Here is a 12,411-nt window from a genome sequence, read left to right as displayed (position 1 = left end):
GGCTTACAGTCAGCTCCAGGGCACTGCTGACTGCTGGTAACTATAATTTATTTTAAGAAGAAATTTAGAAAAATAAGTGCAGAAACACCCAAGTTTGCCGCCTGCTGCTGTTTCTATACTCAGCCAGAGCTACGGGACATGAGTCACTTGGTCCAAAAAGGTTAGAAGAGGCCGGTAGAGGAGGCTGTGTCATTACAAGGTTGCAACACCACGTCCTGATATAACCCCAGCTTTGGCTCCGAGTGTAAAAGGTATTCTACACTGCCATAATCCCAAGCCAGTAAGTGGCAGAGAAACCTGTCTTGCTAATAAGATTGGAGAAGCTGTACTCTCCTGCTACCAGAGAGTACACACCATAGATCAAGGGAGTATATATTAAGGTTATTGGGGGGCGGGGGGGAGTATCTTTGTTTTTTGTAAATCCAGGTTTTGGCTGTGGGAACTACTTCAGAAATAACTTGGATCATATTTTTGCATATAAGAAGCAGAAGTACAACCTCACTAAAAATTAAAATACGAACTCCCAATGCACAGAAGAAAAATAAACCAGCATGTATTGAGCTCTCACTTTGTGCCAGGCTCTATGACAAACACATCCCCAAGGACCATCCATGCCATGGCTGAACACCTACATACAAAGGCTGGGGCCTCTCACTGCTGGGCAGGCTTTTCTTCTACTCTTAGAGAAACCCCACACAACCCCCTCCCCCGTTTTCACACATTTACCTTTCTGCAGGATCTCTAGATGCTCCCACAGGATGTCCCCCACGAAGTCTGGAGCCAGCTCCAGGAAGCACTCTTTACCCAGGGCACACAATGCCGCTCCATCCATACAGAACTTCTGGAAGTCCACACCTTTCAGGCTGAACTCATTGACAGCCCACATCACCCAATCCCGAACATGGGTTTCTGTCCACTGCCGGGGGTCTGAGAAGAGAGATCAAATGAGGATGATGCGGTAGGTCAGGCTGGGGAGAAGACAGTGAAGGGATGGAACAAGGCTGGGGATGCTAGTGACCCTCAGACCCAGCGAGCAGCATCCCGTGATGACCAACTTTCCAGCACCTCTCATATATGTCTCCCCCCACTCAGCATCCCACCTGCCCTACTTTGCCAGGGAGGAGGAGCTGTGGTCAGCCAACAATGATTCCCTGCTTTCATTCAGGCCAAGCTTTCCATTGATCTCCTCTCTCATCTTTATTTCCATTAAAAATTTTAAAAGTCCCAGATAAGGGAACGTGCCTTCTTTAATAGCGATGGTAACAGTGTAAAGTGTTTTCCACAAACTGCACATGCCTCTGTCTGCTCTCAACTCTTCAATACACTTGAGGTTTTCATACTGGATTATTTTTTATCTTAGCCACTTAGGTTTTACAATAATCACCACAGTTAGTAATGGTAAGTCACTCAAGTGTCATGATTAGTGACAACATCAGAAAATTGTCCCGCCAAGGTTGCACCCTGCACAGGCCCTCCTTTGAACAGCAGTGATGACATATACTCTGTATACATGACCTAAGGTATGACAGAGCTGTGCCACCAAGGACACCAAAGGGACTCAGATGACAGCAGCCTCCAGTGGCCATATAACTGAATCCAAAAGGTAACTTCATGAGATGCTAGAACACTCAGGGGTCAAGTTATCCTGCTCTGCCTCTGGTCCTCAAAAAACGCTTGGGATTGTTCTTCACCCAGGTTTGGGGGAAAAATTACAAACAGAAGAAAAAATGTACCTATACACTCCAAAAATCTAACCGAAGCTCCAGTCTGGCCATGCTGGAAATCTTTTAACCGGTAGTGGAAGAGGCATGATTCACAGACAGCCTTCCTTCAACTTTCCTAACAACAAAAGCCTTCCTGCTCTTGACTATCCAAGACATGTTCCTAGGTGAACCTGACAATTCTCAGCTCACTTCTTTCGGACAACTCCAGACCCTTTCCATTCTCAGTAAACCTAAAGCACAAGCATACTCTGCCCAAGTACATCAAAGAGAACATAGCATACATATAAAGCAACACAGCACCTGGGATTCATCCATGGCAGCCCAGATTGACCCTAAAATACAATTTCCAAAACTTGTCTGCAAGTTGGAATTGTTTGAGGAGTTTACAAAATAAAGATGTCAGGAGCTGTTCAGGCTGAACTGGGCTAGTCTGGGGCCTACCTGGACGTTCTCAAAGGTCCAGAGAGTCTGATATACAGACAGGTCAGGAAACACTGTCCTAAGACCAAGATGGCGATGACAAGCTGGGAAAGGGTGGATCTTCAGTCCCTGTGTCTCATGGATGTCTGCAATAGCCCATCACTTCTGATTCCAGTGTTGCTAATCTAAGCCAGCCTCATTACAGGAGAGCCAATGAGCCTTCCCTGAGGATCTGACCCGATTGACCGGTTTTCCCACTGTAAAAAGTGTACCTTTTGGGATTCCCAGTCGCTGCTGCTCTTTCGTGAAGCCACTGAAAGTAGCTTTCAATGCTTGGGACATCATTTCTTTGCTGCTTGGAGTTAACAGGGGGACATCTGCGCATTCCATATCTGTAAGGAAAAACAAAAAACGGCATATGAAACACAAAAACCACACAGGTAATTAACGACTCACAAAGGATGAGAGGGTGTGACTGAATCAGAGAATGCAAGCTGAGAAAGAACCATGTTCACGTCCTCATCACAGCAGGTAAAATGGAAGGGGTTTTCCACAATATGCTAGGCCCCTTTGAGGAAAAAAAAAAAACCCTGTGTCTTGCTTACAATGCCCTGTACCCTGATGAACAATATATGCTTATTCTTTCTTCTGATCTCTACTATCCATGGCCCCCATTTATCCTTCTTATTCACAGAAACCATTTGTGTTACTACATATTTTCAGTTACCTCTAAAAAGAAGAAACAATATTATTCATGCAACCAAGAATTACTTGGTGCTTGAAATATGCAAGGGATTGGAATAGCACAGAACAAAACATACCAGGGGACATAGAAACAGCTTACCAAGACAGATTATTGCAGTGGATTCGGGTAATAAAAATCTATAGACACAAATGTTTAAAGACAATGTCACTACGGGTCCCAACGGAGACGATACATGCTAGCCTAGAACAGGAACTGCTGCAAGTCCAGAGCATCAGGAAAAACTTGCCATAGGCAGAGATAGTTGACGTGAGATCTGAAGGACTCTCAGAAATTAAGGAAGAAAAGTATTCTCTAGCCTAGCTGACCTCAGTGTGGTGCCCCAAGCAGACATCAGCCTCGCCTGGAAATGAGCAGATACAAATTTTCAGTTTCACTAAAACCCTGACAGCTTGTCTGCTTTCCAACACAAAATCCAGTGGTAAACACTGAACTTAAGCAACACAATCTTAGGCACAGCATAAAGGAAGGGCATGAGATAAGAGGTATCAAAAAGACGGAAGCAGAGGTTCTTTGCCTCCTTGGTTAGGTTTATACCAATATTTTGTTTTTAATTTTTATTTTTTTATACTAATGTGAATGGGATTAGTTCCCTGATTTATTATTTATTATTTTCTCGGTGCTTCTGTCATTGGTATATAGACAGGCTGATTTTTTTTTTGGTATAGTTATTTTGTATTCTGTCACTTTGCGGGAAAGCTAATTGGTTAGGAATTTTCTGTTTATGTACAGTATCATATCACCTACAAACAGGGACACTTTGACTTCTTTTCCTATTTCTATCCCTTTTATTTCCTTTCGTGTGGTCTAATAAGACGTTGGGCACTATACTAAATATTAGTAGAGATAGAGGACAGTCCTGTCTCCACACCTCTTGGTTGAGCAATATAGAGATATCAAGCTAAAACAGAGCTAGAAGCTTTCTCCCCTCCAGCTAGTCTTCACAGTCCTCAAAAGTGCTGTGCAGACTGCTGCAGAAAAGGCAGCAATGGTCTTACACAGCTGTGGTCCCTACAAGCTACAAGATCAAGATGTGTTCTCCTGTGTAACAGTGGCACTGCTGTTATGGGGTAACCAACTCTTCTCTGATTTTGATGATGCTCCACAGGACAGCATCCATGCCCCGTACAGTAAGCCCTACAAAAACCCATGGATGGGAGGTCTTAGGCTGTAGTGGGTAACTGGATCCTGCTGTTTAGCTAAATTGGTATAGTATCAAACTGCCTTCTAAATATTTATGTTTATGCTCATCAACAAATGCTACTCCCATCCTTAATCAGAGAAGTCTCTTCTGCAGAAAATGGCAATGAATGAAGAGACTCATAGCTACACAAGGTGCTGAGAGTAAGTGACAAATGAATGTCAGCCCTAAACAACACGTTTACACCGTCCCCTCTAAGGTACCGGGAACAAAGTAGGAGAGGGGACAGAAACAGTGTAAGAGCTAGAGGACACAGAGAAGCGCTACAAAGTATCTTCTGAGGGAGGCACGGTCATTGTACTCTCAAACACACAGTAGCTGTGCAGGCCTATGCCGGGTCTTCCTAAGAAGAAGTTCCTCAACAGGCCAGCATGGATGAGAGAGAGGCTTAGGGAGCCCTACCCTTCCTTCACTGTGAATTATTTGCTGGATAGATTCAGGCAGATGGGGTGTCACTGTTTTAGTTGTGTACCCAGTGGTGACCCCACCAGGTTCCAATGGATAGTTCCACACCAAAGGTCGCACAGATGGCCCTGGGTAAACTAATGGAGTCACAAAACAAAAGTGAAAGTCAAAGCTAGGAAAGAGACTGCGGAGAGGATTTCCAGGAATGGGAGGGAGATAAGAGGGGGATGATCAGAAGACAGAGGAGGGGAGGGAGACGGAGAGAGGAACAAACTTAATTTTCAAAGTTACAGAAAAGGAGGGGAAAAAAGCTTGTAACATAAAAAGAAAAAAAAAGATGAATGACTGTCGAATCGGAGCGATCAGGAGGGCAGCTGGCTGACATGAAGTTGAAGAGCTAAGTGAAGACAACGTGAAAGACTAGGGCACCTTATCCTGAGGAAAACAGAAAGCTGCCGAAGTTTAGCCAGAGCAAAGGCCTCCCTGCACTGTGAGTCTGTAAAGAGTGGTTTAGGTGCACCTGAGTGCACGTAATGGGACTAGTAAGAAAGTGGCAGTATTTGTTCTGCTGAGAGACGGTAGTGGCTTTGACTAGGGAAGCAGTATTGCTGATAAGATAGGCAGGCAAGCCTGAAGTGTATACAGGAAGTCCCAATTTATGATTGATGTAGGAGGGAAAGGGCAGTGGGGCTTCCAATCCTGCAGACCTGCCAGGATCATCAGTTGCCAGACCCCACACAGTTTTACACTTCCACACTTGGAGGCCTTGTTCCCAATATGAGTACATGCACACAGCCAACATCAAGCATCTTCTAAACGCATCTTGAGTCAATTTCTCCCCAGAGTTAAACCCTCCTAGCTTTTCTGTGACTTTTTGCAGCGACTACCTTCACTGTCATGACTTTTAGCAGCCTGAACGGCCAGTGTGCCCACATGCAGAAACTGCTGTCAGATGCCTGAGTCCAGAAGAGGACACTACAGAAGTTCCTCAGCTAGCTTGTTCTAGAAGTTCCTTGGCTAGTTGGAATGAAGGAGGAGAGGGAGGGACAGAGGGAGGGAGGGAGAGAGGGAAGGAGGAAGAAAAGAAGGAAGGGAGTCGCTAAAGAGAAATGATGAGAATTAGTGACCTCCAAGAAAAGGAGCCACTATATTGCCTCTGAATGTCAAAATGAACTGAGGTAACGCCGCATGCCTGCGGACAGCTTCCAGCCATGCTGCCAGGGAGCAGCCCAGTGACTGGGCCCTCCTAAGAAGAAAACAGTTCACTTTAGCTACGCTCCCGAGCCCTGCCAGTGACAAGGAATCTCAAGTCCCAGAGAGTGTTTGAATTGCCTTGGAACATTCCAAAAAAATTCTAAAGGAAGAATCAGCATGCCTCCAGGAAGGTTGACAAAACGATGGAAAATCCCAGATTTGGGAATTTAAAAAAAAAAAAGGGGCTCAGGGAAGGGATAATTGTTGATTACATAATATCCAGCCCTTCAAACAATGGAATAATGATCAAATAAGTCATTAAGAAACACATCAATGTTCCCCATTCGTCCTTATTTCACCAATCTGAGAACAGCTAAGTGACATACAGTATCTCCCCTTCGGAGCACAAGTCAATTTTACTCCAGAGAAAGAGGCCCTTTAGCTAAGCAGGGAGCATGTCTTGGGAGTAGGGAAAACTCTGACATCCCAGGATGCTAGCACAAAGCTAAACATATAAGTCAATCAACACATACTTTGTGAATTCAGTATTTCTCAATTGAATCAACTTTGTTCCCTTCGCTCCCATTCGATCTAAATTCAGGAACTTGAATGGGGTGGGCTTTGCTCTCTGTCTTTGTTCCCTCCATCAGAGTAAAAACTTCAAGAGAAGGACTTCACTGATAGTGGAAACGGGCTAGAGCCACATGTAGAAAATGTAGGCCAACACTAACAGAGTGTCTGTGGGGCTACCATGACTCCGGCAGGATGGCTCCACATTATCTTCTAAACATGAAAGCTGGGGCAATGTGATGCCCTCCTGAGAAGACAGCCAAGAGCAAGGACCACAGTAGAGAGCATGAGAAGGAAGATGCCCTGAGGCTGCATCCTCTACCTACAGCACTCTGGCAGTCTGCTCTGACCAGGAGTGCTAAGTGGATGCTTTTTCCATGCAGGTTTCTGCTTCCTGTTGGGGTAGCAAGCATTTCCATATTCTCACTTCGTTTTCTCTAATGGAAGCGTCTGGAACCACTTTGGCTTGTCCACCTCAATGTCACCTCTAAAAGTCTAGTTCACATGCAGCCACCTGGCTCTGTCCCTCCTGTAGTGAGATCTAAGCTCTGGGTCTCCTAGGAAGATCTCCCAAGCCTATTAGAGAAAACGATCCCCACATCTGAGACACTTGCATTGGGATGTGAGCCCCAGCAGGCACCACTGTCATTGTTCTTGGAACCAAAGGCTGTAAAAAAGAAAGCTAGAACTTTTCTGTATTTGTAAAGTTCAAGATTTAGACTTCAAAAAACCAGATCCTTTCTTCACCTAAGTGAACAGCTGGCTGGGTTGTCTTTCCAGTGGTGTGGACACTGCATTTAAAAAATGATCAATAGCTGGGCATGGTGGTGCATACCTTTAATCCCAGCACTTGGGAGGCAGAGGCAGATGGATCTCTGTGAGTTGGAGGCCAGCCTGGTCTACAGAGTGAGTTCTGGGACAACCAAGGCTGTTGTCTGTCTCAAAGGGGGAAAAAAAAAGGATATGTTAAGCTTGTTACTTAAAAAGACCAATACAAAAGGTCCCTCAATATTATCTGTGATTGTGTAAGTTCTGGTAATTACTCATATCAATGATGATGATGATGAAATCATTAGGTAGGTGGAGAACCTGACATGATTTAGGAAAGCAGACATTACTATTGTTCCTAATTTATCTCATTACTGTAATACTTTGCATTATTACAGATACTTTCTAATCTTAGAAGCAGCATCTGGACATTAATCAGTACCTCTATGAACACTAATTGCATTTCCTAGAAAAATACTGAGATTACCTTTGTGGTTAATAATTACAGTATCTTAAATTCAAATAACAGTGTCTCAAAATGCGGAGAACTTGACTTGAAGATAGAGTATGCCAATCCCCTGGAGCACAATGCATGGAAACTAGAGTCATATATTAGACTTGTCTACCAATTGTTCCTCAGGACCCTACCTCTGCAATAACATTTATAGGACCTACCCTGTATTTCTGAGAAGACAGTGGTACAGAAGCCAGTGAGTAGAAACCCATGCCAAGATGCACAATGTGAAGACAAAGGCAGGCAGGACAGCTCTCCTGGAATCTACAGGCATACTGAGCCAGCAGCGTTCTGAATACAGGGAAACACCAGCCTGTGTTTCAATGTGGCCCACCCCTGACAACCCTAGACCATTTCAAGCGAAATGTAAAACAAGCATTTCTATTGCATTTGTGCGTTCGTCAAAGTTAAGGGCTGTTCAGTTTCCAAGAACCCTTCAAAGGTGTCTCATGTGTCTTTTTCCACCATTCTTTGGAGTTCTCTAAAACAGAATTGCTCATACCAACTATTTTACAAAGAACTTAACTTGAGGTAGCTTTTCCTCAGCAAGATGTTGAAGGCTTGAGGGCCTTACAGAACTACAAGTTCTTTCTCCTGCTGTTCTCAACAACTGATGTAAAAATGACAGCATCTGGAATCCACCAGTAAGATGGTGAGGGACAGAACCAAAGACAAGAAATCCCAGATGAGCATCCAGTGTTGTGTGGATGCTATGCTGGGACAAACTCTAGCACTTGACAATGATCCTGCCATCAACAGAGCAGCAGGAGAGGGAGAAGGGAAAACTGCCTCATGATTTGCTAAGACTTCGTTCATAGACCTTTCCACCACATCCCCACAGTGTGACAGTCCTGGGGGTGGCTGGAAAGGTGCTGCAGGGTTCCCATTTTATAATTGTGGAAAACAAGACTCCAGAGGGGCTCAGCATATAGTCAGAGCACAGGACGGACCAACTAGGGCCAAAAGACAGCCTTCCACTCTTGAAAATCCAGGGTCTTCCTGCTCAATTCCACTACCAGGGCAAACAGGTTGCATAAATATAATCAAGAGAAGTAAAAATTTAGAAGCTGAAAGAGGCCAGATTTATTTTTGTTTGAAAATTAGAAAATTTGAGGTATTTAAGCAATTAAAACTATCCCAAGACTCTGCATTTCATACAGATAACCACAATTATGGAAACCTGTTTGCATCATCTACTGCTTCTCTTCCCCTTTCCTGGGACTAAGGGAAGGCTTCCTTCCTTCCACATGAAGCACACAGGCTAAACAGCAACCTGGCTCCTCCCAGTCTGTCTTCACTGAGGCACCCTAATAGGTTGCTGGACATCTAACAGGAGACTAATTAGTTACACAAAGATTTGCTGAAATTTTCTCAGAGTAAACAGAAATGGAGAAGAAGCCTTCTGGCTTACATGGAGATGGAGGAAACAAACAAACAAACAAACAAAAGAATGCCCAAATGCAAAGACGGTGTTCTAAAGACGAGGGGGAAAAGAGAGTGAGAGACACGCACATGGCTGACTTGCCTTCTTGATCAAAATCTGTGGATTCTGCTGTCACCTTCTCCATTAGGCAACTCACACTAGGTAAGGTACTTACTCAATTTATCTCTAAAAGGAGTTCCATCAAGAGGCAGCCCCCATGACTGGGTTTTACAATTTTGATCTGATCATTTGCAGACGTAATAGTGTAATGAACCCTTACTTCATATCTCTGTCTCCCTCCCACACACACATACACAACAAAGATAATCCAAACAACAAGTCATTTCACCTACTAATATTCTATTGTCTTGAGGATTTGAGATAAATAAGTATTATAGTATGAAAGTTTAAGAGACAGATATACCCGAAGCCAAAGAAAATGGGGCTTGAAATTATCTTGCCTGGTACTTACATCAGGTCTACATTTCATTTATTGGCCCACTTGAACCACAGAACTATTGTTAAGGCAACAACATCATGACCGAGAAATTGGCACAGGGGAGCAGAAAGAAATGCCTTCAGATCAGGATAGAAAGCCAACCTGAAACTGAAGTTATCATTCCGAACGGCTCACGGCCTTGTGAACTTTCACCGGTAACGAAGAGCGCACAAAGAAACGTTGATGTTCTGACCAACTCCAAAAGGGCAATTTCCAAGAGTCATAGTCAAGTTGCCTAGAACAAAGCCCAATGTAGGAGAATAACACAAGGAGAGAATGGCTGTGGCCAGAGGGGCTGAAAACCCTGGTGGCTGCAAGCTGCTATTGGCTTCTAAAAGGACATACCCAATAAAGGGGCCAACCATCCCAGAACGGGACTCTCAAACCAGTGAGTATTGCCCGGTCTCTTTCACACACACAATAGAATAGAAGCAGAGTTAAAGGGAGCAATGCCTTCTGTTTTGCTCTTGGGCCCACTCATAGGCACTAGAACCTGGGCAGACATGACTTCAATCCTAGGGGCAGGTTAATGCAAAGATGGGAAGTAAGAGTTCTGCAGTCCCTGGCTCAGGTTTCATTAATGAAGTGATGTGCCAAAGCAATAAATGGGCATCCACCTGGGGATCCACATGGGGTCCACCCATGCCAACCATGCTGCGCATCGTTGTTCCAAACAATGGAACAGCACGAGAAATGGAATTGGATTCTCATCAGGTAGAAAAACAAACAACTGAGTGTGTGTCCTTCTCCTCTACCCAAACCTCCAGCAGGCATCAGCCAGTAAAAACTAATCCAAAGAAGGTAGAAAGAAGCTGTACAGAAAATCCCCAATTCACCCTCCAGTGACCTGGCTGCCCAAAAAATGTAAGCCAGTCTCAGATTACAGCATCTCTCTGTGCTAATGCACACAGCCACCAGGGAACACACACTGGGTACAACGTGCCAACTCAAAGGTAGATGCCTCTTCTCAGAGAAAAACTGCCCTCGGACAAAAGAGAGAGTCCTCCAAGCTGCTCTGAGCCTGAGAAAGCAGTGTGCAGGGTCCACCAGGCACAGTGAACATCTGTAGGAAATGACCTCAGACTCCCTCCCCCCTTTCCTTCACCCATCCCCTACCCTATCCCCCAAAAGGAGTTTTAACACATTATTACCACCGAAGTCTTGAGGATTTGGTGAGTCACCAGGCTCACACATGGTTCCAATGAGCCCTTGACCATTACATGGTAGGGAAGCAGGAAAAACAAATGAAAGCAGTTGTAATTCGGCAGCGCCAGAGTTCAGACCTGCCAGACAAAAGGGATTGCAGGCATGTTCCCAAATGCGTTCAGGCACCTGACATGCAAAAGCTATTTTTAATCACTGGATTTATTTCTTTCCAAGCCCCTCCACCATCCTCCACCTCAGCATATGTATAGGAAGGCACAGCAGGACCCAAATCAATTCCAGGTGTTCAGGGAAACCCAGAGAGGCTCTTCCGTTCCAGCATAGAAGGCAGAAAGTAGACCCGGCCCCTGAGCCCTGCAGATCAGTGCTCTTACTCTGTTCCCTGGGACAGCTCAAGTCTCCCACCCAAAACCCCCAAGGAGGAAACATGAATGAAAACGGCCTGCTAGAAGGCCTTTGAAACACATGTCTTCTCTAGCAGCCCCGGCAAGTGAAGGCCCAAGAAATGGTCTCAAGACGGAGATCTGATTCTTCATTTTTTTTTCTCATTTTCATAGTTGTGTACATCTGGGAGGTTGTCGGATTCCTGGAACTTGCTGTCCTTTTAAGCACTGTAAATAGAATCTCATGCATTATCTGCTGTCACAGGTTGCTCCAGTTCAGCTAAGACACCACACTCTATTGATCGTCTCTCATGTCCCACCAGGAGCTGGCATTTTCACATGCCTGTCCCATAATCTTCATTGCAGAGCACACCCCAGAGGGAAAGCAAGCTCGGGGAAAATTGTTTTCACCTGAATCTCTCTCTCTCCACCTCGCTGAAGGAACAGAGCAATGTCTTATTTATTCTGCATCTTGTAATCCAACCTGCGAGGGGGGAATCCTTTTGGTAGCCATCATCTAAAATATGTTTGCCATGACAACACTTCAGAGCTACACAAATCCTATGGCTCTTTAGTTTTTAAAAGCGTCCCATGAGTACCACTTTAGAATCAATAGGACACAAAGAAAATGTATAGTTCTGTACTCAAAGCTCTTTCCTATATATAAAGACTTTCTGAAACACCAAATAAACTAGACTAGTCATTTATGGGCCTTTAATTCAATGATTCCCCCATGGTTTAAAGGAACATCTGGCGGGTAAAAGGTGTAACTCAATGGCAGAAGGCATATACCAAGGCCTGGATTCTAGTCCTACCACCCTATGGCAGAGTTCTGCACAAGGACCACCTGGGCAGATTGTGGAAGTCCTTAGATGATCACTTCCAGCTATTTACAAGGTGTTCACATACTTCAATGCATTTCCATCCTAGATGACACTGTGGCTCACCACACAATATGCCTGTGTACTTCCATAAAGTCCCAGGACAGTGTGATCCCTTTGTCCTGATAAACACAGTACCAGGCCCTAGTCTCCACGGAAGTCCTAAGTAGACGCGCCCGAATGTGCACACAGCCATGCTGCACACCGATGACTCTTTATCTTATGGCTTCTGACTTTGCAGCATTAGGACTGGAACCCAGGCATCGCTCAAGCTAGGCAGGCACTCTACCACCAAGCCCCAGGCCCACTCCTTATGCTTCTGATATTATTGGTCTAACCTTTAGCTAAAATACTCATGACAGGGTCACAAGGCTCTTAGTAATAGCATGACGTAGAATAATGCCGCTCAAAATGATGGAAACTCTCTGACTTTCTACATCTTGCTATTATCCCAGCAAGGGATACTATTTCCGGTTTGTTGCCTAGGGTTTACTTCTGAGCC

At 44.7% G+C, this 12,411-nt stretch overlaps 1 protein-coding gene across 2 annotated transcripts in view; it reads right to left on the bottom strand.

The window, feature by feature from the left end:
• Ets1 (ETS proto-oncogene 1, transcription factor) overlaps positions 1–12,411 on the bottom strand; it is a 128,878-nt gene that overhangs the window by 29,812 nt on the left and 86,655 nt on the right. For both annotated transcript variants that reach the window (XM_052756008.1, XM_052756016.1), the window contains 2 exons: positions 2,417–2,536; positions 727–927 (listed from right to left, as the gene is read on the bottom strand). In XM_052756008.1, the coding sequence (XP_052611968.1) occupies positions 727–927; positions 2,417–2,536 (321 nt within the window). The remainder of the gene's footprint in view (positions 1–726; positions 928–2,416; positions 2,537–12,411) is intronic.

The sequence above is a fragment of the Peromyscus californicus genome, unplaced genomic scaffold (genome assembly GCF_007827085.1).
Source record: "Peromyscus californicus insignis strain IS unplaced genomic scaffold, ASM782708v3 Scaffold_11__1_contigs__length_118956290, whole genome shotgun sequence".
In the NCBI taxonomy this organism is placed as follows: domain Eukaryota; kingdom Metazoa; phylum Chordata; class Mammalia; order Rodentia; family Cricetidae; genus Peromyscus; species Peromyscus californicus.
Note: the sequence above shows the minus strand (reverse complement) of the source record. Positions and strands in the feature narration are given on the sequence as shown.